The following is a 25,604-nucleotide window of genomic DNA, read 5'->3' as shown; positions in this document are numbered from 1 at the left end:
ATTTCAAATAGAAGGTTTGCTTGAATTCCACCGTTCCACTCCTGTTTTTTATTCAGCTGTAACACTGGGAGAACACTGCCACCCAGTGGCACACTAGCAACAATGCGCATACAGTTAGTACAATGAAGGCATACAGTAATTATTTGTTTTTATTTATAGAAGATTTCAGCAATAAAACCATAGAACAGTTTTAAAAGCATATGCTTCCATTGTATCAAATGGAACACTTTTGAGAATATAAACATTTCAAAATGACTTGACATTCTTAACTTAACATGCGTATCTGTAGGCTATTAGACTACAGTACAATTCGTCACATGATTTCTATTTTTGTTTTGTTTCTTGAGGGGTTCCTGTAGCTGCATTCTGGACTACGATTTTGAAAAGTTACAGTCAAATGCTGCCGTGTGAACTGATTTCTGAATAAAATACATGAGCATTTCAGTCATGAAACCTATTACTTGTAGGCTAACGCTGAACGTTATTACAAGTAAGTCATTATACACTTAGTATATATGCGTATACATCTAGCCATATCTGTGTGTGAAAATATTGATTTGGACTAGTGGTGCAACAGTTAATCAAACTAATTGATTATACAAAATAATCGCTAATTTAATTAAATAATCGATTAATAACTGATCCCTGTTTTGGGCATGTCATATAGGTGACATTTTTCAAAAACTTAAAAAAATAGTGCAAATAGCAGATCTACAATTGTAGATCAGCTAATTTCACTATTTCTACACGACACAGTTGTGCGACAAAGCATAGGGCTGAAGTGGTAAATGTTTTCGTTGATATTTAAAAAGTAAAAAATAAATATTTTTGAAAAACAAGCTTCTCTTCTCAATTAATCCAAAAAGTAATCGACAGAATAATCACAAAAAAAAATAAGTTTTTTTTTGTGCTGCCGATAGTGGCAGCACTAATTTGAACAGTTCTGTTGTCGTTCTTTCTGCCACCGGTTCCAAGTGGTCTCAGACAAAGAGCTGCCCGTGATCCTTCCTTGAGTGGCGTCGCCTCAGCTTTAAACTAGACAGGATGGTGTGGGCATTCCGGGCCTGTTCAACAGGAAGTCTCTTTGCTGAGTGGCATAGAGCCCGTCCCTGTCCCACATTCTGTTTGTTATTTGACTGATTCATGTTCAGATTAGCCTGACGGCCGCAACACGCCTCGGGAGAAGGCCTCTGTGTCGGAGTGGATTGTGCTGCAGTTGGAACCGGCGATGACGTAGATGTCGCGCCTAATCCCGGCGTACACTGCGCGGCCTCACGGGGGCTCGGCACAATGTCCACCTTGCCCTCTGCTCTGTTACTGGCTTGGCTAGTCTGGTGGGTGGTCTCTGGGGGGGCATCAAAGCATTTGGCGTATTTCAGTTTCCCTGGCTCTGGAGAGGAGCTGCGGCTGCTGTCTGCGCTCCCTGGACGGCTGTTCTCCGGGGCCCCGGCCTTCCAAGGCTCTGGTCTTGGCTGCCCACCCCCAGGGCCTGATGGGTTGCAGTCTTGGGTTCCCGGGGTGGGGTGCTGGCGCTGGTGATACCTCACTGGTTGCCTGGCGAAGTAGTGCTGTGGCTGGATCCCCAGAACAGAGTCTGGCTCACCTATCGGACCACCCAGAGGAGCCCCAGAAGCTCCCTTTACAGCCAGGACTAAGAGGAGGAAGAGATGGCAACATGAAGCAAACCAAATAACTTCTACATCATATACATTCTTACACACAACCACAACAATACCTATTTAAAGTCATTATCACCCCCTGCATCCTTTCCCCTATAGGATCACCATGGAAACAAGCCTCAAGGCTTAATTGTGTTTTTATCCTTTTGAATTAATTTCAATTATGACAAAAAAACAGTGAAAAATTCTAATATGCATGCTGCTGTTTGTATTATATATTGCAAACTGGCGCAGGGTGGCATGAGCTGCAAACCTGCATAAGGAGGGTAAATGCCTTCCCTCCTCTCAGTGCCATGCATGAGTAGCTACCACAGACTAGAAACCAACAAACAGACCCAAATGACCAGAGTTTGTGAAACAGCACTGGTTGTGTGTAATGTGATACTGAGCCGGCACTTGTTTGTGACGCAGTCTCCTGCCTCAGCGGCAAGGCCTAAATGTTCTTTGATGAAGTGGGGATCATACCGTAGAAACAGGTAAATAATGATTGTGTGTAATTACGTTTTACTCATATAAAGGCTTTGGTTTAGGTGTGATGACATATTTTAATACGTATGATCGATCGCTCTGCTGGTAACACATTACACACAGGCAATATGGTGCTGCATTATAGGCATGCCGGTCGCACATACATGTCAGAAGCATCAGCGTCCCGTTCACTTCCATTCTATGGGAGCAAAAAGGTGGAGAGTCCGGTTGCGGAGAGTTGACATGTTGCATTCAACGCATCTGAAGCATGGAGTTCAACATTGGTGAACTTTGTCAACCAATAGGAAAGAAGCGCTTATCCCTACTTGGCACAATCATATAGGAAACCAATTGTAACTAGTATCTCAAGTAGCTACCAAACAGAATTGGATATGTTTCTTCTTATGACTTAATTTTTGTATTTTACTATTCCTCTTACTATTTTTCTCACTAGTATTTGTCTTCAATGATTTTCTTTTGATGATTTGTATATCAGCTGGTTGTTAATCACCAGGTCCCATGGCTGCTGTCTGGGTCAAACAACCACACACAGTATACAGAATACAGAAACGCTGAGGAAGGCCTATACTGAAATGTGTCCATTTCATTCTGTGGTTCTGCTTTTAAAAGTGTTGGCTACATACTTATTTGCGAGAGCTGATGACTTAATTTGCTATTTTTGTGCCATTTGTGTTGGCACGCATCATACTCTTAAGACTACTCAGTTGAGCATGCCAGTTCCGTTGTTTGAATAGCTAACTTAAAACGACAGATGCATTATGACTTTCAACAGAAGAATAGAAAATGACACCACTAGTTTTCAAATTACTTCTGAATTGACAGGAGTGGTGTGGAAAGTAATGGTTTTGGAAGAGTAACTCTGGGAGTTAAAGAAAAAGGTTTTACATGCCCACAGAGGCAGGCACATTAAGTAATCACTGTGATATTGTTGCATTAATTACAAGGGACTGTTTTAATTTGGGTGGAGAAGACATCCAACACTTAATGCCATTTCCATTAAGATGATCTCTCTGAGAACAAAGCAATTTGACTCATTAAGATATACCGTACAGTAGTGATGAGCGGGTCGACCCGTAACCCGCGGGACCCGCGGGTCAACCCGCGGCGCGGGTGGGTCGAGTCAGGATTTCAGAGGAAATTATGCGGGCTACGGGTGAGCGGGTCAGCCGCTCTCACACGCAAAAAAAAAAAAAAACCCTATTTTGAACAACATGCTTGTTTATTCAGCCCATGACAATGTTGTGCTACTGTAGACATTTAAAGGGACTTTGGGTACTTAAAAGAGCGCTATATAATATATATTTATATTCCCACCGCGGGTCGCGGGGCGGGTTGAGCCATAGATTTATATGGGGTCGCGGGTCGCGGGTTGAGGCGGGTTGGGTTCCGTGGCGGGTTGGGGCGGGGCGGGTCATGAAAAAACCTGACCCGCACATCACTACCGTACAGATACTGTATGTACAACAAGACTTCAGCAGCATAACAATGGAAAGAAACACAACGTATAAAAATGATATGGCCATGTGGAGCATGCAAAGTGAGAACCAAACAGCAGACTACTAGCCCCTATAGGCACTCTACACATAACTAATAGCGAGGGACCTACTGAGTTACACAAGCCTTCAGAGATGGGCCTATCTGTGATTTATTAAACCAATCACCTCAAAGCTTTGTCTGTAATCTATAATCAGAGCATCTCAATTAAAACAAATGCTTGAAGCAGAAAAGAAGAGACACAAGCAGCAATCAGCGCAGCAATCTATAAGTTAATTACATTTGGGTTCCTATGCTTCTCTTACGTAAAAGAACATGGTTCAATGCAAAAGAAAACCACGAAAGAAAGGGGTAAAAGCAAAACTAAGGGTGAGAGCCTACAGTTGACTTGACCCACACTTGCCACACCAATGATCTCTATGACCCGCCTACCTGCTCCCTCATTGGCTTCAGGGCTGAGCTGGTCCACTGCCTCATTGGATGAAGACTTGTCAGATATATAACCCTCGCTTGACTCTCTCTTGATTGCTCGACTCTGTGGGAATGACACAGAGTCTGAGTATGGGGACCAGGTGACAGCTTTGGAGTATAACACATGGGGAAATTTAGTAGATTTCTGCAGACATTAATTTGCTACTAGTTAGGAAATCCTACACCCATACAGTATGTGTTAGCTATAGACTGCAGGATAGAGCATAGCTACAGAGATGAGTCTGGGATGAACCTGTCTGACTATTTGTTTACAGTTACAGACACGATGCCATTCCAGAACAATTTCAACTTTCTCTCTTTTATGAGAGAAAGTTTAATTATCTGCCATCTACATGTACACCTCTTAATAATCATCATCATCATCATCATAGTATTTTTGTCACTGTACATACATTTGCACGTACATGAAATTTGTCCTCTGCATTTACCCACCCTAACTATTAGGAGCAGTGGGGGCTATTAATACAGAGTCCGGGGAGCTGTTAAGGGTGTTAACTGGGCGGACCGCGGGGGACGAGCCCAGGACCTTCTGATTCCCAGATGGCCTCTCTACCCATTCAGCTATGGGCTCTCTACCCATTCAGCTATGGCCTCTCTACCCATTCAGCTATGGCCTCTCTACCCATTCAGCTATGGCCTCTCTACCCATTCAGCTATGGCCTCTCTACCCATTCAGCTATGGCCTCTCTACCCATTCAGCTATGGCCTCTCTACCCATTCAGCTATGGCCTCTCTACCCATTCAGCTATGGCCTCTCTACCCATTCAGCTATGGCCTCTCTACCCATTCAGCTATGGCCTCTCTACCCATTCAGCTATGGGCTCTCTACCCATTCAGCTATGGCCTCTCTACCCATTCAGCTATGGCCGCCCCACGTATTTAGTTTTTTGTCTCAGGTCAGTCCAGTAAATATATATATAGTGTGCAGGGCTGTACTGAGCTCCTTTCTGCAAAAACGTACAGGCTTAATAATCTGAACGAAAGCAAAGCTTTGTTTGCATTAACCACTTAAACCCTATACTTTGTTGGCCGGGGTCCCCCAGGGTCCATACCTGGTCCCCTCCCTTTTTCTCTACACACCAAATATCTTTACCAAAAAGAGCCAATCTAATAAGCTCACAACACATCGCGTTGCGAGCGCGACACATTTGTGACTTGTCACTCAATGTTCGACCTATTATTACATTCCATTGCAGTGGTTCCCAAACTTTTTTGCTCAAGACCCAAAATAGAAATTAGATGTTTGCCAAGGACCCAAATTAGTGAAAATAGCAGATTTACAAGCTCTCAACGTGTTTCTTCGCACGCTGCAAGCTTTCTTAATGTATTTATGGAATTTGGATCTTTACATTTTAATAATCAAATACTTTTTGGAATTGTTTTTAATTGATGAAAAGTTGTTAACTTTTTAAAATCTTTTGAAATAATATATATACAATATATATATATTATTTCAAAAGATTTAAATTTATATATTTTATGTAAGAAACTCAGGAACCCATAAAAATGTGTCCGCGATACCCAAAGATGGGTCCCACTCCCAACCCACTGCTTGGGGAAACAGTGCCCTATAGGGTTCGTGTGGTTAAAAGAACGGTCAGAGTCCATAGATGCAGAGCAGCAGAAAAGCAGTGGCTGGTCAGTGTGTTAATCCTGACAGAATAAGAGCGAGCTAAGCCTCTGGCTGCCCCTATGGCCGTGCCAAAGTGCTTAAAACAACAAGGAACTTTAATCACTACAAGCAGCTTGGGCAGTGTTCTGTCTGTCCTGTGCATACATATACTGTAGCTACTCCAACCTCATGCAGCAGTTAAATCAAATCAAGTCTATATTAACATTGCAATAATAACATTTAGGGCTTAATTGAATAATTGAATTAGGAAAATACCAAACTTATGCCATATCAAGATATCATGATATCCAAAATCCCAGACGAGGTCCAGTCTCATATCACAATATCAATATAAAATAAAAATCTATCTCTATATTGCCCTACAGCCCTAATCGATTGAGTTTCTTCTTACTTCTAGTGAGCGCGGCCGTTCTCTGGACGACGCCCCGTGTTCCTGATCGGCGGAGAACTGCTCCTCCAGGTTGGCGGAGGTTCGGCGAGGCGGGGTGTCTGGAAGAGGTTCTGAAGGTGGAGGGGGCGTGCCGGCGGCTCTCTGTCGGGGGCCAAACACCTGCTCCTGGTGTGTGACGAGGAACTCCACTATCATAGCCTGGAAGCTGGTCTCCAGCAGGGCATCCATTGACATGTTCATGTCCACTAGAGGGCGCAGGAGCGTCGGCCCGAACACAATGCCCAGATTCCCTGAAGACATCTTGTTCTCCTCAAAGTGCTCTGAAACTCTGTGAAGAGGAAAAGCTGACTTTAAGCAACTGTATAGAAGTGGTTTTCTCAAACATGTTCAAGTGAATGATCCCCAAATGTATATGTATTTGGCCACGGACCCCCATCTGAAAAGATTTTGTGCCAGGGACCGCCATACGAGTAGATTTTGAACAATCTACAAGCTCTCAAAGTGTCATGATGAGACACTTGTGAGCTTGTAGATCATCTATTTTCGAATAACCAAATTATAAAAATGTGTTAAAGTGGTTGATCAGATTTTTATGCTATAATAACAAGTTTTACTGGGGACCCTCTAGAACCCCTGGGGGGTCACCACTTCCCAGACCCCATTTTGAGAACCACTGCTGTAGAGTGTATGTAGACGATGTCAATGGCAAGTTACCACTTCAGAAAAATCCAGACTGAGCTGAAGAGAGTATTTTGTGAAAACTAATTAAGTGTAGTGAGAAATTTCAGCCCACCTGTGCAGGTGACACATCATGTGATGCAGTGTGCTGAGGCTGTACGATGGGAGTTTCTCCAGCAGCTGTCGCAGGCTGAGAATGACATCATGCACTGACCCGGACGTATCCGCTGTCGCCACCCTTTCACTCAGATGTTGGGCGGTCCTGCCTATTCGGATGAAGTCGTCGTACAGGTCGAAGGTAAACAGGGGCTCCGGAAGCTGTGGGAGGGAAAACAGCCAGATTGGATAAGAATCACAGTCTTGACTTCAAGTACTGAGATAAATACTCTCAATGAATGAATATTAAATCGGTTCCATTCCTCGTAATGAGCCAGATAATTAGTGTACCTCCTTGAAGAAGTGCTTGAGGACAGAAGTGACGTCATGGGGTGAGTGGTCGGACAGGTCCAAGTGGTTCCCTTGAGTCTCAAAGGCCTGGACCAGCTTCTGGATGCGAGGCTTCGACCCGCTGACACGATACACTCCCTGGGAGAAAGATGGGAGGTTACTGATGCAGTGACAAGGTAGTAGCTGTGCTTAACATCACTAAACGTTAAAATTAAATCTACAGCAGCCTGTTCTGCATACGTGGGTCAATATTACCTGGACATCGAGAGCACGGCTCTCGATTTCCTCCGTGCAGCGACGCACCACGAGGGGCACCTGGTGCCGGCTGTTCCGCAGCAGCAGCGAAAGACCCACGCCAAAGAAGACCCCCTTCCTTTGTTCACACTCCAGCTGACACACCTCCAGACACTTCCTGTGGACGGCCAGCGGGCACTGACCGCAGGAACAGAAAAACGGAACAGAAAAACATTTAAACAAAATGATCCTGAATCCCCTCTGTTTCGTTGATGTTCTCTCTCTGTGTTGAATTACAGTACCACAAATAACAAGAATGGTGTGATCAACTCAAGTAAGTGCTACATTGTGTTATGTAACTGGGGGCAGACTTGAAAACATAACACAAACACAAATTGCACTCTCAAACACAGCATTATGCACAGTGGCTAATGCATTCATCATTTGACTACTGCTATGGACTAGTAATAAGTAAAACATCCATCTTTGAAGCGTTTTATTCTTCTCCCAGGAGTGTGTTATATAAATGATCTCTCCCCCATGGCCTCGTACCTCCTCACACTCGATCCCGTTCACCATGATGTAGTTGTCACACTGCTTGCACTTGTGCATCTTGCTCTTGATGCTCTTCATCTTCCTCAATCGGTGTGTCAGCGCGGCCCGGGATGGCGTGCGCACCCTGCTCCCACAACCGTTCGCTTCCATGGCGGAATCCATGCTGTCTGAGAGTGAGGAGACAGAGAGGGCACAATTATAAACTATGTGGTAAAAGTATTTTTTGCGAAAGCCTAAATCTTTACATTAAAGGTAGGGTAAGTGATTTACTTTGGTTAAAATAAGTGTTAAATAGCTCTATATTCTGATAGTAATAATTGCTATAGAGTGTTTGTTCAGTAAAAGGAGTCTCCCGTGTCTCTCCAGCTCTTTATTAAACAGAAAATGTATTTTCAGTGCCCTCTCCTGATTGGTTTAAAAATTGAAACCTGAAAATGTACTGTATTCTGTTTACTAACGAGCTGGGGAGACCCCTGTGACCGAACAAACGCTCTGTAGCAATGTTTACTATCAGAATATAATACTTTAACCTTTTTAACAAAAACATAATAAATTACCAAAAAATATCACTTACCCTACCTTACCTTTAAATTAAAAAAACAAACCAAACCAACCTGATTCAAGTCCTGTTGCCATGTCCCGTTCATCCAGGTCTTCTGAAGACATTGTCCCAGTGGATGGGGCTTTGGGCCGCATCCTGACACCATGAGCTGGAGAGGGTAAATATAAAATGTTGAGCACTGAAGAGCTCCCACAAGCTTTTAAATGACGCTTTTAAACATTACGTCTATTTGAGATTTCTTCCTAATGAAGCGTGTGATAATAATGTCATTATTATTATTATTATTATTATGAGGACAAAAATGAGCAGACGTTTGCTTACCGGGGCTAGACAAAGATTCCATACTGTCTCCCAAACTGTCAGTGTCACTGTAACCCATTCTTCCTGCAGAGCATCAAAACAAAATGAGTGAGAGACACTTTTCTAAAGACCAGGATGTCTAAATAAACAGCACATACAGTACAGGGCATTTCTACAGGGACTCCTTACTTACTTGCATCAATAGGACGTCTGCCATCCAGAGATCTAGAGAGATCCAGGCAGCTGTCATTCAGCAGAGAGAAAGAATCCGGCAATGTGCTGAGGGGGTTACTGGTCCTCCTTTTGGTCTTCCCGGATCTTTTATCAAAGGAGCAGTAGACAGATTTTAGCGTCACTATTTGGCGCGTTATTGGAAATATCTGTCCCCGACAACTGCTGATACCGCCAAAGAGATAATAAGTGCATACCCTTTGCTTTTATACTCCTGAAAGGTGAAGGTGTGTAGGGGCTGCTCCGGAAGGCGGTTGCTTAAGATGTACTGCAGATAGGGTTCCCCGGGCTCCAGGGGTCGGCATGTCAGCTCCAGGTTGTGGTAGCCCAGGGGGACAGCCTCTGTCTGCTGGCGCTGGTAGTGGAACATGTTGACTGTAGCCTAATGCAGAGAGAACAAGTTGGGGCCAAGCCAGGGGAAAGATGGATGTATAGATGAACAGGTAGAATACACAACATCAGAATACCGCTCTCTGGTTATATGATGTTCCTGTATGCTCTTAGTTTAAAATACTAATTTTCTACAATTTGAAGGACCATACCACACCCTTAAAGAGGTGGTGCCATGTTTTTGCACTTTTTCTGTTTTTCATGTGTCTATGAGGTTGATAGAACTTAATAAAGCCCCCCGGTGGTGTTTTTATGGTGTTTTATGTCTTCTATGAATATTTGGAGTTTCTTCCTGGAGGCTGAAACCTCGAGGGTCAAACATGCCAATAGAGAAACAGCGCTTTAGTGACATCACAAAGCCATACCCTCCCCCTCATTATCATAACACAACAGGTGTGGGCATGAGGAGGAGGAGGGACTAGGACAGGTGGGTGGTGCTAAGGTGGAGGAGGAGGTGCTAAGGTGAGAACCAGGTATACTTAATGAACTGGAGGCGTGTCCACATAAAAACAACATTTTAACACTTACTGTACACTTTTTCTTTTTTGAAAAAAATCCTTACATAATAATAATACCTTATGATCAGGTTTTAGGGTTGAACAATATCATGGCACCCCATCTTTAATACTTATCTATTCACAGCTTCTGATAGATACCAAATATAAACATAGACTTTGATTTCAGAATCAGATGTCATCATGGGTGCGTTCGGAAATTACGCACCGGAGCACACTCGCCTATTAGTTTGTATTGGCCAGTGCGCTCAGTGTTGTATTTTCGAACGCACCCTAAAAGAATCTGGAATGCTTCCAGATATATATTCAAAGAAATTAGATTTCTTTGAATATATATATATATATATATATATATATATTTAAAACATTTTCAACTCAAATCTTTGCTTCTGGAGGTCCCTGGAACAAAACATTTTCAGGTGGGGGTCCGCGACCAAATACATATCATTTTGGGGGTCCTTGACATTTGACGTTTGAGAACCACTGATATACTGTAGCAACATTAGGTTTTAGAAGACATTTGTCGAATCGGCCTCAGTTCTTAATGGGTTAATGTCACACCAACCTCTTTAAGCACCGTGTCCCCCTGACAGATGAGCTTGCGCATGTGAGAAATAATGACATCTTTGGTCTTCCACAACTCATCCTGTTGGATCCGGGCATCGTAGACACACTGCCTATAAGCTGCCTCTGATTCCGTCATCTGCATGGGGTAGACCGAGATACAGTATAACATTACATAACGTACTGCATATAACTAACGTACTGTATAAACTCTGCTACTGTGTAAACTCTGCTAAATGCTTAAATTGTGAAACTGCTAAATAGCGACAAAATGATATCGCTGTACTTGAAGTGCATCATTAAGCTTCGTAAGCCTAAAGCCACATATATTATAAACATTTATACAAGGGGTAGCATGAGCCAGGCAATGTAAATGGTGAGAAATGCATTCCAACACTGTTATTAATTCCCATAAAACATGAATTATGCGGTTGCTTTGCCAAGTGTTATTGTAACCATGGAGAGAGCCAGTGGCCTCTCTGGTTGTCTCCCATTTATTATTTTATACGGCTATGACATATATTGTTTGTTACAATGCGTGCCTTGGTATTTGCTGTATAAAAGCAATTATACATACATACATACATACATACATACATACATACATACATACATACATACATACATACATACAGTACATATATACATATCACATACTATCACTGTAGTGATTATTATAGTGCACACATAATGTTCTTCTAATGTGCTTTTAATGACTTGCAGTGCCTCAGCAACGATAGAGCAACAACAGCTCCAGTGAAGTTTCACCACAAAAACAGCAATTTGTGGTTCTCTCCCTCTCATAAAAAAAGAAAAGAAAAAGAAAATACATACAGACGGTGACAAATTAAAGGAGAAACCAACATAAAATGTCTTAGTAAGGTGTTGGGATCACCACAAGGTGACAAATTAAAGGAGAAACCAACATAACGTTTCTTAGTAAGGTGCTGGGTCACCACACGGTGGAAAATTAAAGGAAAAACCAACATAAAGTTTCTTAGTAAGGTGTTGGGTCACCACAAGGTGGAAAATTAAAGGAAAAACCAACATAAAGTTTCTTAGTAAGGTGTTGGGTCACCACAAGCCAACAGAACAGCTGGTAGCATATTGCCGTGGCACAATTTGTCTAGCAGCAATTCTCAACCCGTGGGAGGATGTTTCAAGTGGGCCCCCAAATAATTGGCAAAACACTCAAATTTTAATAATATAAAAACATGGCATTGTCATCCTAGAAGAGACGACTCCTATCAGGACTGAAATATTTCATTATAGGATAAAGGTGATCACTCAGAGGAACTTGATTCGCAACTTTGTATTGAGTTGTGGAAAATAATGGTGAAGAATGACTCATGTGACCATCACACTTTTTTTCCACATTGCTTTAGACCAGTCCTATGGTGTTTATACCACTTAAATCAAATGTCCATTGGTCTTTGTAACAAGGAGTTTATACTACTATAACACCCCTCTCTTTGTAGTTGTTGAATGGTCTGTTCTTGCTGACACAGTCTGAGTATGTCCGCCCTGAGAGAAAGTGCCTGTTTCACATGAGATGGTTTTCAAAATGTCCACTATACTTCCTGGTTGCACTTTGGCTATGTGAAAACGGGGTATTAGTCGGTCATTAATGTTTTTCCTTAAATTTGTCACTCATCTGTACATATGTACTGTATCTAATATGTGTGTGTGTGTGTGTGTGTGTTTATTCTTTTATTTATTTCACCTTGGTCTGGGCATCATCCCTGGACTTCGACTTTCTCTTGTCGATGGTTTTGTATCCAGCTGCATCATCTACAACCCGAGCCTTCTCCAGCTCCTCACAGCGCTGGATGTACTGGTGCCGGGCCTTCTTCAGAGCTGACACTGCATCATTCTGAAAACCCGCGTACGCACACACACAATTTAATTGAATTTAATAGGTTAAAGATCTATTAGATTAGAGGTCATTATTCAGGGAATCACCAGTTATACCCCACAAGTTTAGACAAAATATAGAGAGTTCAATCACTCTCACTAGTGTCATTTAAAAAAAACGTTACTGGGCAAGGTTGCTAAACAACTCACCATCTTCTTTTGTTGCTTTGTCCACTGTTCCTTAAACTCTCTGCGCCACTTGTCAAGCTCATTCCTCTTGGCAGCCAAGGCCTTCAGGATAAAGACACCAGATCACAAACATAGTCTCTACAATAGAACCCTGCACAGTAAAAACCCAAGTGTTCATTTAGAACTCTGCCAAATGGAACCAAAACCTAAGTATTCACTTAAATACCCTCCCTCCCTCCCTCCCTCCCTTCAAAACCTCCCTGAAAACCCACCTGTTCAGAATTGCTTTTTCGAGTTGACTTTGTTTCAACTCTTGTTTTTAGTGTTTTATTGGTTTTAATTATTTTCCTAATAAAATTGTTGTTTTTTCACCCTTTCCCCCTGGCTCCACCACACACATGTAAAGCGACTTTGGGTACTTAGAAAAGTGCTACATAAATTCCAGGTATTAAAACTAAGAGTGTGTACAAATATAACCAAATGGACCCTTGCAGGTCTATTTTGGTTCCATTTGTAAACACTTTTCGGAGTTGAATTAACACTAAAGGTCCTTACACACCGGGGCGAATTCTTCATGCGAATAAATACTTTTTAAAAAAAAAACTTATAAAGTCAATGCAAGCATCCACATCAGTTTCGCGAAGCGAAAAAGCGTCTTTTAATTATTCGGAACGAGTCCGAATTTTGCGTATATTCGCACATTCGCCGGTGTGTAAGGACCTTTAGGGTCACACAATGTGTGGGCACACCGGCAAATTCTGCTTGTGTGAGAGACTAATTATGTGTGACACAGAATGTGTGTGTGTGTGTGTGTGTGTGTGTGTGTGTGTGTGTGTGTGTGTGTGTGTGTGTGTGTGTGTGTGTGTGTGTGTGTGTGTGTGTGTGTGTGTGTGTGTGTGTGTGTGTGTGTGTGTGTGTGTGTGTCTACCTGGTAACAGCGCTGTTGTATCTGTTCTATAGTCTGTCTGGAGGCACCACTATTTTTGATGTCTTGCTCCAGGGCCATAGTGTAGATGTATTGTAAAGGCATCATAACCTGCAAAGACAAGAAAGACAACCTGTCTATAGCGCACAGTCTTTGCATGCCAGAAAAGTGGTAAAACATTAGTTCTTTTTTAGTAAGTTTGACTCTATTATAATATAGTAATATAACGCATAAAATGCGTTACTAAACAAAGTAGACAACCAAATATTCATTATTGTTATCGTTAAATGTCAACCATGGCCAATGAGCTACATGGCTTTTTGCCATATTTTATGGCAAACAATGATTTTATGGCAAACATTAATGAGAATACTATGAATACATTGAAACAGTATGATATGGGTGCTACAATTATCTAACAACCAGATATACACAAAAACAGTGGTGGGAAAACAAAATTGTACTTAGGTAAAAGTATCAACACTGAAATATAAGTACCAAAAGTCAAAGTACTCATTACGCAGAATGTAATGGCCGTTTCACAAGTAATCATATGTACAAAACATGGTACAAATCTTTTGAAAATATCAGATCTACAAGCTCACAACACGTCACATCGACGCGTTGTGAGCTTGTAGATCTGCTATTTTCAAATCACCAAAGATTAAATAGGGCTAAAGTGTTTAATACCTCAGTAAATGTACTTAGTTACTTTCCACCACTGCAAACATACCTGCTGTGACACACAGGACTTGGCTCCCTCTGCAGCCTTCATTATGCTTTTTGCAAATTCTTGTTCTGTGAAAAGAAATCATGATTGAAATATTGACATTCACTTTGTGTTATTTGTTGTTTACTCTGCTATGCGTGTGGTAAGAAAAAACATACATTTCCAAGGGCTCCATACTAGGCCCAGCCTGTTTTCACTCTGTACAAAATGTCTTAGCCGAAAATAGCGGATCTACAGAAGCTCACGATGCATTGCGTTGCAACATGTGAGAGCGGCCGCCTTGGAATCCGAAGGTTCCAGGTTCGATTCCCGGCTCCTCCTGGCTACTTGTCGAAGTGTCCTTGAGCAAGACACTGAACCCCTAACTGCTCCCGATGAGCAGGTTGGTGCCTTGCATGGTTTCCTCCGCCATCGATGTGTGAATGTGTGTGTGAATGTGAAATACATTGTAAAGCGCTTCTGAGAAAGCGCCACATAAATGCAGTCCATTTAAGACTAAAAGCTTGTTAACATGTTGTACAGTAGCAACGCTAATGGAAATGAATGGCATCAGCTAGCCAGTTGCTTTATACTCCCAGCACCCTTGCTCAGACCACACCCATCTTCAAATTCAGACTTCATTGTGATCTCACCTACACACCTGTAAAGTTTCGTGACTGCATCGTGCGTGGTTGTGATGCTATCCCGTTGAAAATATCTGTCCTCAGACAGACATATAAACACCACGCACAGACTCATAATGTGAAAACAATACCAGGAGTCTGTCGCATGGCTTTAGTTGCACACATCAAATAATGCTTGGATTTAGTTACAATTTAGACCAAGTGGATTAACTGGACGATATAAACTTGCTTTTATAGTTAATTAGAATACAGAGACAATGACTGTAAAGCTTATGGAAACTCATGACCACATAAACCCTGCTCTTACCGCACTGCAATGGCTACCTGTGGCGTTCAGAACTGATTCTAACGGCCTTGCATGTGCAGACAAGCTATTACTCTGGTCCCCAGGACAAGGTTTGTAACAGAAGGCAACAGTGCATTTGCCCTAAGGGCTTCACACTTGTGGAATAAACTTTCATTAAAGGTTAGACAGGCTACCTCAGTGTCCACTTTTAAAGCCCTTTTAAAATCTCATTTTTATGGCCCGGACGGCTGGCGTAGTGGTCCGGGCACCTAGGCTGCCAATGCCAGCGTGTTGCGGGTTCGAATCCCGATGCAGAACTTTGCTGCGTGTCACTCCCCATCTCTCTCTCCCCATTTCCTGTCAGTCTACTGTATACTATCTATAAAGGCAGAAAAAGCCTTAAAAAAAAGAATCTCATTTTTATTCAATTACTTTTAACTAGAGGAATGGCCAGCTAGACTTAATTTTGTTTTATTGCTCCTTCAATGTTCTTATTTTTTTATTGAACTGCATATATATTTTTTCTTTTCCCACACTTTTCTTGTCTATTGTTTTTATGCCCGAGAAGCACTTTGCAAACTTGTTTTTGAAAAATACTATACAAATAATGATTCTTTATATTATTTATTTATTTATTATGTTATATTGGTTTAAAGTAAAGGCATAGCTTCACTGCTGATTGACATCAATACCCCATCATGCTAAGCGCTGCTCAACATCATACAGGCTGCTCTGTTGTTAAACACTGATATTATATGATACTACGTTTACACTTATGGTATCACTGCCCAGGGCACAGTGTGAAGCTGCCATTTAAACTGGACAATAACATACCTCTGTGCTCGTCTTTGGCACTCTTACACGATTACAGCATCGCCTCTAAGGTTTGAGTAATCCACAACTGTGAGGGCCTGAGCTCCGCCCTTCCTGCATTAGTCATGTATTGTTGTTGTTGCCCAACGACACAATCGTCGTCATAACCAGGCAGGGCTCCATGTGATTACTACTAACAGGCTGACAAGTTTGGCATCAGAGCTGACGGAGACAGTAACGATGGGCACCTGTGCAGGCTGATGCCAGAGTGATCTCTGTGCATGCGCTCTCAAGGCACTCTTGACATTTCAATTACCCTGCGTTTACGAACTAATCTTCCCTCTAATCCTTCTCTCTCGCAGGGCTTGGTGTGGGTTGAATGCACCGTTGGCTGAGCACTGACCCTTCATGTACTGGCACCGGGCAAGATGCATGGCCCCATGTGTTGGTGAATTATGTGAACGTGGTACCTATTATAGCTTTACCTTCAGGTGCTTAGGGTCTTTGCATTCTGTTACAGAATACTTTAAAGTGACTGTCTGCGGTGCCACTGTTTTTGTTGTGGACGCCTGACAATAACATGAACACCAGTGACCTGTCATAAGAATCTCAGAAACAGAGTCATGACTTAAATCCAGATTAAATAATTTAATTTTAATTTAAAAAAAGAAAAGAAAAAAATATTTAATAGACAATTATTTGTACTAACTTTTCTCCCAATTTAGTCATTATGCCAACTAATTCCTCCCACTGCTTGCCACTACTGGCTCACCTGTCAGTGAGGAGCCCCGACTGGGAGGACGTAGTGCCTCCGTCGTACTCCTTCCGTTCAACAAACGTAAGAATGTGTGCAGTGACGAATATCACCCTCCCCGAACACAGCCAATTGTGTTCGAAAAGCCGGAATGCACCGTGGTGGATTCAAACCCCCCCCCCCCCCCCCCATCATTCTGGTATCGCTCACACACACACTCTCTCTCACACACACACACACACACACACACACACACACACACACACACACACACACACACACACACACACACACACACACACACACACACACACACACACACACACACACACACACACACACACACACACACACACACACACACACACACACACAGCCTTACCCAGGTTCATTCTCTTCTCCATCCAGGCCAGGAGGTCCTTGGCGTAGCGGCACCACGTCTTGGTGTACTGCAGGGCCATCTCAACTCCACCCTCGCAGCGACAGAGGACCAGGTCAGCATCCTGGGCTGAGAGGGAGTACATGAGCATGACTCCAGGTTCAGGTTAAAACACCAAAGCCTCAGCTTCAATCTGACTGGTTGTCCAAAACAAATACTTTTCTACTGGGTTTAGTAATGGATGATCTTCTTGTTACAATACATACATAACTCTACTGATCAACAATCAGATTAAGAACAAATCTATCAACAACAAAAAAAAGAAGCTGCACACAAACCCCATGTAGGATACAATGACTGCACACGGGAAGTCATAGCTGGTCTTCAGATTTCAAAAAAGGGCTGTAACTTCCCATTATATCTCAGCAAACAGCCTGTATACTGTATGTTCCAGTACAACAAGTGAATGAATATCCAGTGTCCCAAAACATCATGTAGAAATTCCACATCGGATCCTGAATCTTTCAGACAAAAATAATGAGAACGTGGACCGAAAAAAAAGGGTCAGGTTTCATACGAACCCAAGACAAAAGGCTTCAAGCGAGATCAATTGCCTGTTCTTTTCCCTGACTGCTTTCTTCCTCTCTGGCGAAGTCTGCCACACCAACATTTCACTGCACATACGTGTATGAGCATGTATAAAATGAATCTTGAATCACAAGGCTCCATTAGTTAGAGAGACAAATCTCTGGTTTGAGAGCAGTGTCACCCAAACCAGTCGGAGCGCATATGCCGCATGCATACCTATATTACAGCTGCTCTGTGGTCGGCCAGCCAGGATGCTGACATGAGATCACTCTCTCTGACATCAGCTGCTCTTCTTCCCTCTCTGAGTCACTGTGAGAGAGCAGTGGATGTTATGTGGTCTTGTGTCTACCCTCTCCCTACCACTCTTCCTTGACTCTCAGTGCCCCACTTCCTATCCACCTTTCAGATGAATGTCAGTTTCAGCAGCTGAACTTAAACGCAGAGATTAACCAAAGGCTACTTTCACTTCCTTTATAAAAAACTGTCAACGCTCCAGTTCCAGGTTTCAGGATAAATATTTTGGCCGGACAGAACGTGTGCAACTTCTCTTTCAAGTTCCTCAGTTGGACAATCCAAGGGAGGAAGTCTCTCTACTAGTCTCTGTCACAGTAGTAAAATAAATACATAAGAGTCAAGCCAGGCTGATGTCTTCCGGCATCTCCATCTGTAAGCGAAATCCACAAGAATCAGTTTGAAGAGGGAAATCGCTTGGTGATTTTGTGGCCAGATTGTGTGCCGGGTTGACCTCTCTCAGTCTAGCTCTCTGCCTCTCTCCTTTCAGCGCTCTCTGACTGCAGCCTCTCAGTAGCTTCTGGAGCCTCCTGTGCTGGGATTGGGGATTAACCATGACAGGTCCAGATTGTAGAGTGACAGGCTTTAGTGTAGAGGCGGGTGTGAGGTTTAGCTCCTGGTGTGTGACAGAGTGCCAGGCGGATAAGGACCTGATGGATAGCCAATCCCAGCCAACAGTGGTGCACTGGGAAAATACTCAAGAATGTCCTCGCTCTCCTTCTCAGTTAGGATTTTATTGTAGTGAGAATTTCATAGAGAATTTCTCACAGAAACATCACGCTCCTCCCCTTCCTCCTTCACGAGGTTGTTTACAGAATGAGTTGATCACAGGTATCTAATCTAATGTAAGCTCCTTACAAGCACAATGTATTTCTCAGTGTTATTTAAACGCTACCGAATGTGACTCCCTAACCCCTAATCTCTAATACCTGATAACGTGGGTCCAACGGGGTCAATCTATTTAGCACTGATTTGTCTACTTATCTCCAGCCAGCTGAGGTGGATCCTCAAGTTGAAGTTAAAGGTGTATTTACTTTAAAACATTTCTGGGTTATCTTAATGTCTACTCTGGCTTTATGTGAACCCCAGACACTAGATATTTGATATTGATTTGATCAGATATTCATTGTAACTGCAAAGCCGATTTTAACTGCAAATTCCATTTTAACCATGTTAGATTCACTGATGTTCTACGTTCCGGTGACTGATATTGTCCTTCTAATGCGTGAGGGGCTGTGTTATTTCAATTCCTTTTTGCATTTTTAAATATGTCTTTTGAAAAAGAAAAGAAAAAATAATTAAAGAAAGAAAGAAATAAAAGAAAAGAAAGAAAGAAAGAAAGAAATGAATTTAAAAAACACGCTTCCCCCGCCCCACGCATTAGAAGAACAATGTCAGTCACCAGTACCGGGGATGTCTGTTTTCAATCTAGCAGTCTAACATGGTGAAAATTAAGTTTAAAAGATCTAAATATTGAATTGACTAGGAAAATATCAGTGATTGCTCTCTCATGCCCCCCCCCCCCCACTTGCATCCGAGGTAAACATTACAGCAGCTGCCTTGCTCTCTAATCCTCTCTTTACCCCTGTCTCATCCTGATCACGTTAGAGATTAGTGCACGTGTCTAATTGTGTGAAAACAAGAACGGTTAAAGTGGACGGTTCGAAGACAATTATAAAGAGACACTAGCCACTAAAGGCTTCTCACGATTGGTGCGTTCCCAATGTCACTGTATTACTGGGTTGTCTACAGTGGTATGTTCTACTGTGTTACGCTATATACTGCACGTAGTGTGACCTGCAGAAAATCTTCGTAGCCAAACGTAGCCATCCAAAAAACGTCAGAGAAAGCTGGGGGGGCAGCAATAATGTAAACTTCAGTTCAAATAGGTAGCCTTTTGTGATAATGTGGCGTCTGAGGTGAAGGCTAATATGTGACTATTGTCTTGAAGTGATAATGACCACTGGCCGTTGGAGTTTAGAAGTAATTCACACATTAACTACTTAACAATAGAGTGGTTATTTCATTCGGGCGCGTACATACGCGTACATACTCGCGCATGTGCGCGTGCACGTGCTGTGCGTGTGGGAGGGAATAATTATAGTATGCCCTCCGAAAAAAACCTAGAACACACCACTGGTTGTCTATGGATGGACAGAAAGACATCTGGTGTCAGTGACTAATGTAAAACCTAACGACCTAATGTATGTGTAAAATGTTGAATAATTTTGAATTGTTTAACTCAAATCTTCTCTTCTGAGAACTACTGATTTAGAAGGCATTTGTAGAATTAGCAGAATCAGCCTCAGGTCTGTCAGATTCACTGATGTCCTACACTCCTGGCAAATCAAAAACACCCATACATAGTATAATGTGGTATTAATGTGGTATAGATAGCCAAGTCTCCGCTGCGATGTCTCCTCTATGGCAATAACACACAAATGCACACACTCATCCATACAGAGGGTGTTCTTCTGGGTATTCATTGAGCTGTACACATGCAATTGTACCTGCAATTGTACCTGCATCTAGTTCAGCGGGCTCAGACTCAGAGCGTAGTATCTCTGGACAGAAAGTGTCTTCACACTGCTGGGAGAGATAAAAGATGCATCATAGATTAAAATAAATCCCCTCAATTGTTAACTCAATGGTTTCCTTATCAGCAACCCCTCAGAGATAAAAACATAATTTACAGTACAAATATTGATTCCTTACAGACACATCATCTTGCTCTGTCAGGTCTTCAGTTTCCGTGGAAAGTGCTTCTGGGATGGTTGGAGAATCAGGATCATCCGTAGGACTACAGGAAAAAATGTATAAATACAATTATTCATTTATCTCAATGCTCTCATGAGCCTTTGACATATCCGGTCGACTGATGTTTGGTTAACCATATGAACCCTGGCATCCTGCGAAAACTGCAGATCTACAAGCTCACAATGCATCACAAAGGGGCGAGGTGTAGACCCCTGGGGCACTCTGGGTAGTGAAGCATATATAGGTAGGGTTTAAGTGGTTAATACTGTATGTAAGGAATGATGGAATTTACACCTGGGTCGTTCCTTCATTCCTTACATAATACTGTACATGAATGTATGGAATGATGGGATTTACACCTGGGTCACCTGCATCACCTTGTTGGGGTTATTTTGTAATGATCACCAGCTCTCACTGTGCATTATGTTGCCTATAGCGTTCCAGTAATGTATTTTTGTAGGCGGAAAGAGGAAGTTCGGATCTTCCTGGTTCCCTCAACAAAAAGCCTATTGGATTTTTGCAATGGATTTTTGATTATTGTAGGAAATAATCACTAACTTTAATGATTTTTGAAGCGTAAATGCAATCATTAGAATAAAAAGGATAAACAAACTACAACACTGTTGCACTCGCATGACTCAATGTCACCATCACGAATGCTTGTGGGTTCGGTGTGATGACGTGTAATGTCCCCGTCAACCTCTGTAGGATCATTTAGCCACTTGTTACTAACTGCTTTTATTAACAGATGTAAAAGCAAAATCCATGAGCGGGGTATTTTTGGATGTATTTTATGTGGAATAATAACAAAAGGTGAAAATCTCTTAAGCCCGTGTTAACCACAGACCTTATTTCAGGCATCTAACCAAAACCCCATAGACTTTGAGACGAAGGCATTGGAAGTGCAATAAACCTTTTTCATGGTTTTAGGAATACAAACTTCGGCACTCTGTTACATAACTATGACAGTGAATCAACACGTACCTGTGCGGTTGAAGGGGGTGAGAGAGAGAGAGAGAGAGGGAGACAGAGAGAGAGAGAGAGAAAAGTTTTGCTAAGGGGACACGTTAAAGCTGCAATCCGTACGTTTTATGTCCTCTCCTGGCAAAGAGAGGCATTTGCAATTGTAACACCTGAGACTCGAATCAGAGTCTCCCGCATAGGAAACCAAATACCGATATCTAGTAAACATGCAAAGTGGAGAGATGGTGGAGCGATGGTCTGCCACATAGAGTTGCCTTGCTCACAGGTACTGTACCTTGGCAGTGCCAAGGAGGTGAACTGGCACCTCTCCAGCTACCAATCCACAATCCATACAGTCACGGGCCACACTCCAGCTCGCAAGCCAAGTCCCTACGGACTGAGCTACTGCATATTAGAAGCTTACAGGCTTCTAGACAAAATAGTGATTCTATGAATCAGAAGTAGGCTACATCCCTAGCAATATAAACACTGCAGCACAGGGGTTTTCAACTGATTATGAACCAGGGACCACCACCCCGACTAAGAATCAACCTGGGGACCACTGTTGTGTTGGGACGGGTCACGGGTGATATAGGTGTGGTGTGGGGGGAAAAGCTTGAAATTAAATAATTACTGTTAAGGGCCTAATTTAATTAGTTAATTCGAGGTGAATTAAATCAAGTCCTTAACGGCAACTTACGTATGAGCGAGCAGATACATGCGATTGATTATGAGCACATTTCCTAATAATGGTGACACAACCAGACGATCCGGTACAGTTTCCCTTGAGATTCTAACTCCCATTTCTGTGGAAGTTCTTCCCATCAGACTTCCCAGTAACTGATAACATTGACGCGTCATTAGACGAACTGCACTGTTTCTCAACAAGTGGTCGATAAAATAAAATACAAATCTTCACTTTCCTAACTAAATGCATGGTCAGGGACCACATGCAATACCTTCACGGACCACCAGTGGTCCACGGACCACCAGTTGAAAACCCATGCTGTAGCAGAACAATGGTCTTGGTTATTCAGGGATAACAGACTTGATTAATCAGAAATTAATATTCAACAAAGCCCTGTAATTAAAGATCATATTAACACAACAATTACCGTCAAGGTTATTTGTTATGTGCTTAATTGCACCTGTCCTGTACTTTCCATAACCATAGGCCATTTTCCATTGCTTGGCATCGTTTTCATGATTTGGGAAAGGAAGGGTCACATTAAAACAATAAGATACTTGGATAGATGGACTGGTTTTCAGTAATGGTTTCCATAAACAGTGCTTAGAACTAAGACCTTTCTGTATCCTGTTCAATTTACAATGTATGAGTTCAACTTGAAATCTGTGATGGAAAAACAAGAAGCAAGACTTACGAATACTCCAAGGCCAAGGAGAGATCAAGGTTATCAAAATCCCGGAAGATCTCACTGTAGCGGTTAGGTTTAGATTTATGTGGGGCCTTCTTCACATCTGGAATGGGAAATGAGCAATTTATTACTCAATTTCAGCTGTTATAAAGTCTTACCATTTCATACAGTGTACAAAAAGGAACCTTTAAGACATTCTTGGTCTCAAATGAGACATGCGAATGCACACACACACACACACACACACACACACACACACACACACACACACACACACACACACACACACACACACACACACACACACACACACACACACACACACACACACACACACACACACAGTATAATGCAATTCTATAAACAGAACCTTGCAAACTTAATTTTGCTGTAACTGTGAGACTGTAAAGGTTTTGTGAGGATATAAAAAGATCTTTGATTTTATGTGTGTTCATGGCGTGGCAGTTTAAGTGCCTTTGTAAAAATAAACAATATAGCTGTGAACACTACTTGCTTCCAAGTAACTTGTAAAATATGTAAAACTAACAGTATTTTTGTTCCAAAACTGTCAAATAAGCCTGTTTTGTTGTTGTTTTATAGCTAACCAGACTCTAAAAAGATCATAATGAAAGGCATTGCTGCTAAAAATAAAGGGGGAATTAAGAGTTATGTTTATTCAGTGATATCTGATTGTATACATTGTATCTGGTTGAAAACATATATACAACCTTTGTCTGAAAGTTGGCATGAAGTATGGTGCATTTGATTAACCAAACCTCTGCTATCTACAGTTTAAATGTATGTTTCACATGTAATTGAGTTAAACGAATCTTTCCCTCACTCTCTCTCTCTCTCTCTCTCTCTCTCTGAGGCTGTCTCCATTTAGGTCAACCACATCCTGCTTGCAATGTGTATCATGCTCTGTTGTACAGAAAGTCCTTGTTTTTCATAACAACAGTATAACAGTCATATATATACATTAGTGACCTTTATGAGACAGATAGATATGATGCACCGGCACAGCTGCACCGGCACAGCTAACTTAAGATCTATCATTTTAGATCCAATTCCCTCACTGTTTTCTTATCACCTTATTTCCACTTCCATTGTGGGTCAAGATTTAATCAAAGGTTAAATGATTATGGATTTACATATGGATTTACACAAAACGTCTTGTTGTTTTCAGTTAACCCATTAAAACAGGGAAAGCATCTGTGTAGTTTTAGATTTTTGCGTTGGCTATTCAAAAATAGCAGATATACAAGCTCACAGCGTGTCACTTCGTGCCGTGCTGCAAGCTTGTACATTTGCTATTTCTTTTTTACATTTTTGAAAAATCTGTGAGAACTACTGATTTGGAAGGCATTTGTAGAATCGGCCTCAGGTCTTTCTATTCTTTGTTTTTCATAATGTTTAAAGACAGCCATGTTCAGTAAACTTCAGTTACACGTAAATACAGAAGTAGCACAGAGAACAGTGCATGACAGAACAGCCACTGCCTGCTGTGTCAAAATGGAGAAATAGTTCAGGAAGTTCATCGATCCTGCAGTTGCACTGACTAGGGAGGATGTAGCACCAAACCACACAACACCCTGGCAAGCACATGCACGCACAAAGACAAAACCAGGCACGCACACACACACATTTGCACGAATACACACAACGTGCATGTCAGGAGGTTGCCTGAGTCACGTCAGCAGATCTCACAAACAACAAGTGGCAGTTTAGAGTCATTTCATTGGCCAAAAATCTGACCTATGAATCTGACCTATGAAATTAATAAAAGAGTTACGTAAAAGCATCTCAAATCTCTCCAATATAACTCTAAAATACTTTATAACAAAATGAACCACGAGGCCTGCATACAGTATGAAGTGAAAGGCAACACTTCTTCAAATATCTTCTACCAAATGATGTCACTCTGCTTTTGTTCTCTCACCTGTGGCATCGGAGGTGTCCTGGTCAGGGGTTGCTTCCATTTCCACGGTGTGACGGCACCGCAAAGGGCCCTAACAACACTACTCGAACCTCATCTGCCCTGAGGTCGTTGTACCACCACACACATGAAGAAACATGAGCCCGAGAGCAGAAGTATTATCTGTATTGATGCATGCTACACCGTCCGACCGTACAGATACACACTTGGTAAATAACGAATGGATGGCTCTTTGTCAGCAAGCCCTTCTTGTTCTCAAATTGATCTTCCTCTAGAGAGGAGGGGAGGTTGGCCAATATGGTTTCACCACCATGAGAAGAGGAAGTGTGTGTTAGTGTCACAGTAGCGAAGACCACACCTACTGTGTCACACCAAACATACTGAGGTGGAGTGTCGATGTTGCCATCTTTTGGTAACAAATAAAAACTCTTGATGGAGATATTGTTTTAACGCTCACAATCTGGATAGTGTGATGTCCCCAGTTAT

At 42.1% G+C, this 25,604-nt stretch overlaps 1 protein-coding gene across 7 annotated transcripts; it reads right to left on the bottom strand.

Moving 5' to 3' along the window:
- Nucleotides 1-13: 13 nt before the first annotated feature.
- Nucleotides 14-25,382, bottom strand: gmip (GEM interacting protein). Of its 7 annotated transcripts, none has more exons than XM_080447809.1 (21): nt 25,122-25,382; nt 23,189-23,285; nt 20,802-20,886; nt 20,597-20,675; nt 17,211-17,336; nt 14,356-14,420; nt 13,626-13,733; nt 12,719-12,799; nt 12,378-12,527; nt 10,656-10,793; nt 9,383-9,567; nt 9,148-9,272; nt 8,976-9,038; nt 8,707-8,802; nt 8,090-8,259; nt 7,559-7,735; nt 7,304-7,441; nt 6,972-7,174; nt 6,179-6,506; nt 4,095-4,197; nt 14-1,651 (listed from the first exon to the last, which is right to left on the bottom strand). In XM_080447809.1, the coding sequence occupies exons 1-21, from the start codon at nt 25,159-25,161 to the stop codon at nt 981-983; spliced, it is 3,228 nt and encodes a 1,075-aa protein (XP_080303935.1). In that variant the 5' UTR covers nt 25,162-25,382; the 3' UTR covers nt 14-980. The 7 variants fall into 7 exon arrangements, with proteins under 7 accessions (XP_080303935.1, XP_080303937.1, XP_080303936.1 ...); XM_080447811.1 differs by having other exon boundaries at nt 20,609-20,675; XM_080447810.1 differs by having other exon boundaries at nt 20,597-20,672.
- Nucleotides 25,383-25,604: the final 222 nt, after the last annotated feature.

The sequence above is a fragment of the Gymnoscopelus braueri genome (assembly GCF_963280865.1).
Source record: "Gymnoscopelus braueri genome assembly, chromosome: 13".
NCBI classification, from domain to species: Eukaryota; Metazoa; Chordata; class Actinopteri; order Myctophiformes; family Myctophidae; genus Gymnoscopelus; species Gymnoscopelus braueri.
Note: the sequence above shows the minus strand (reverse complement) of the source record. Positions and strands in the feature narration are given on the sequence as shown.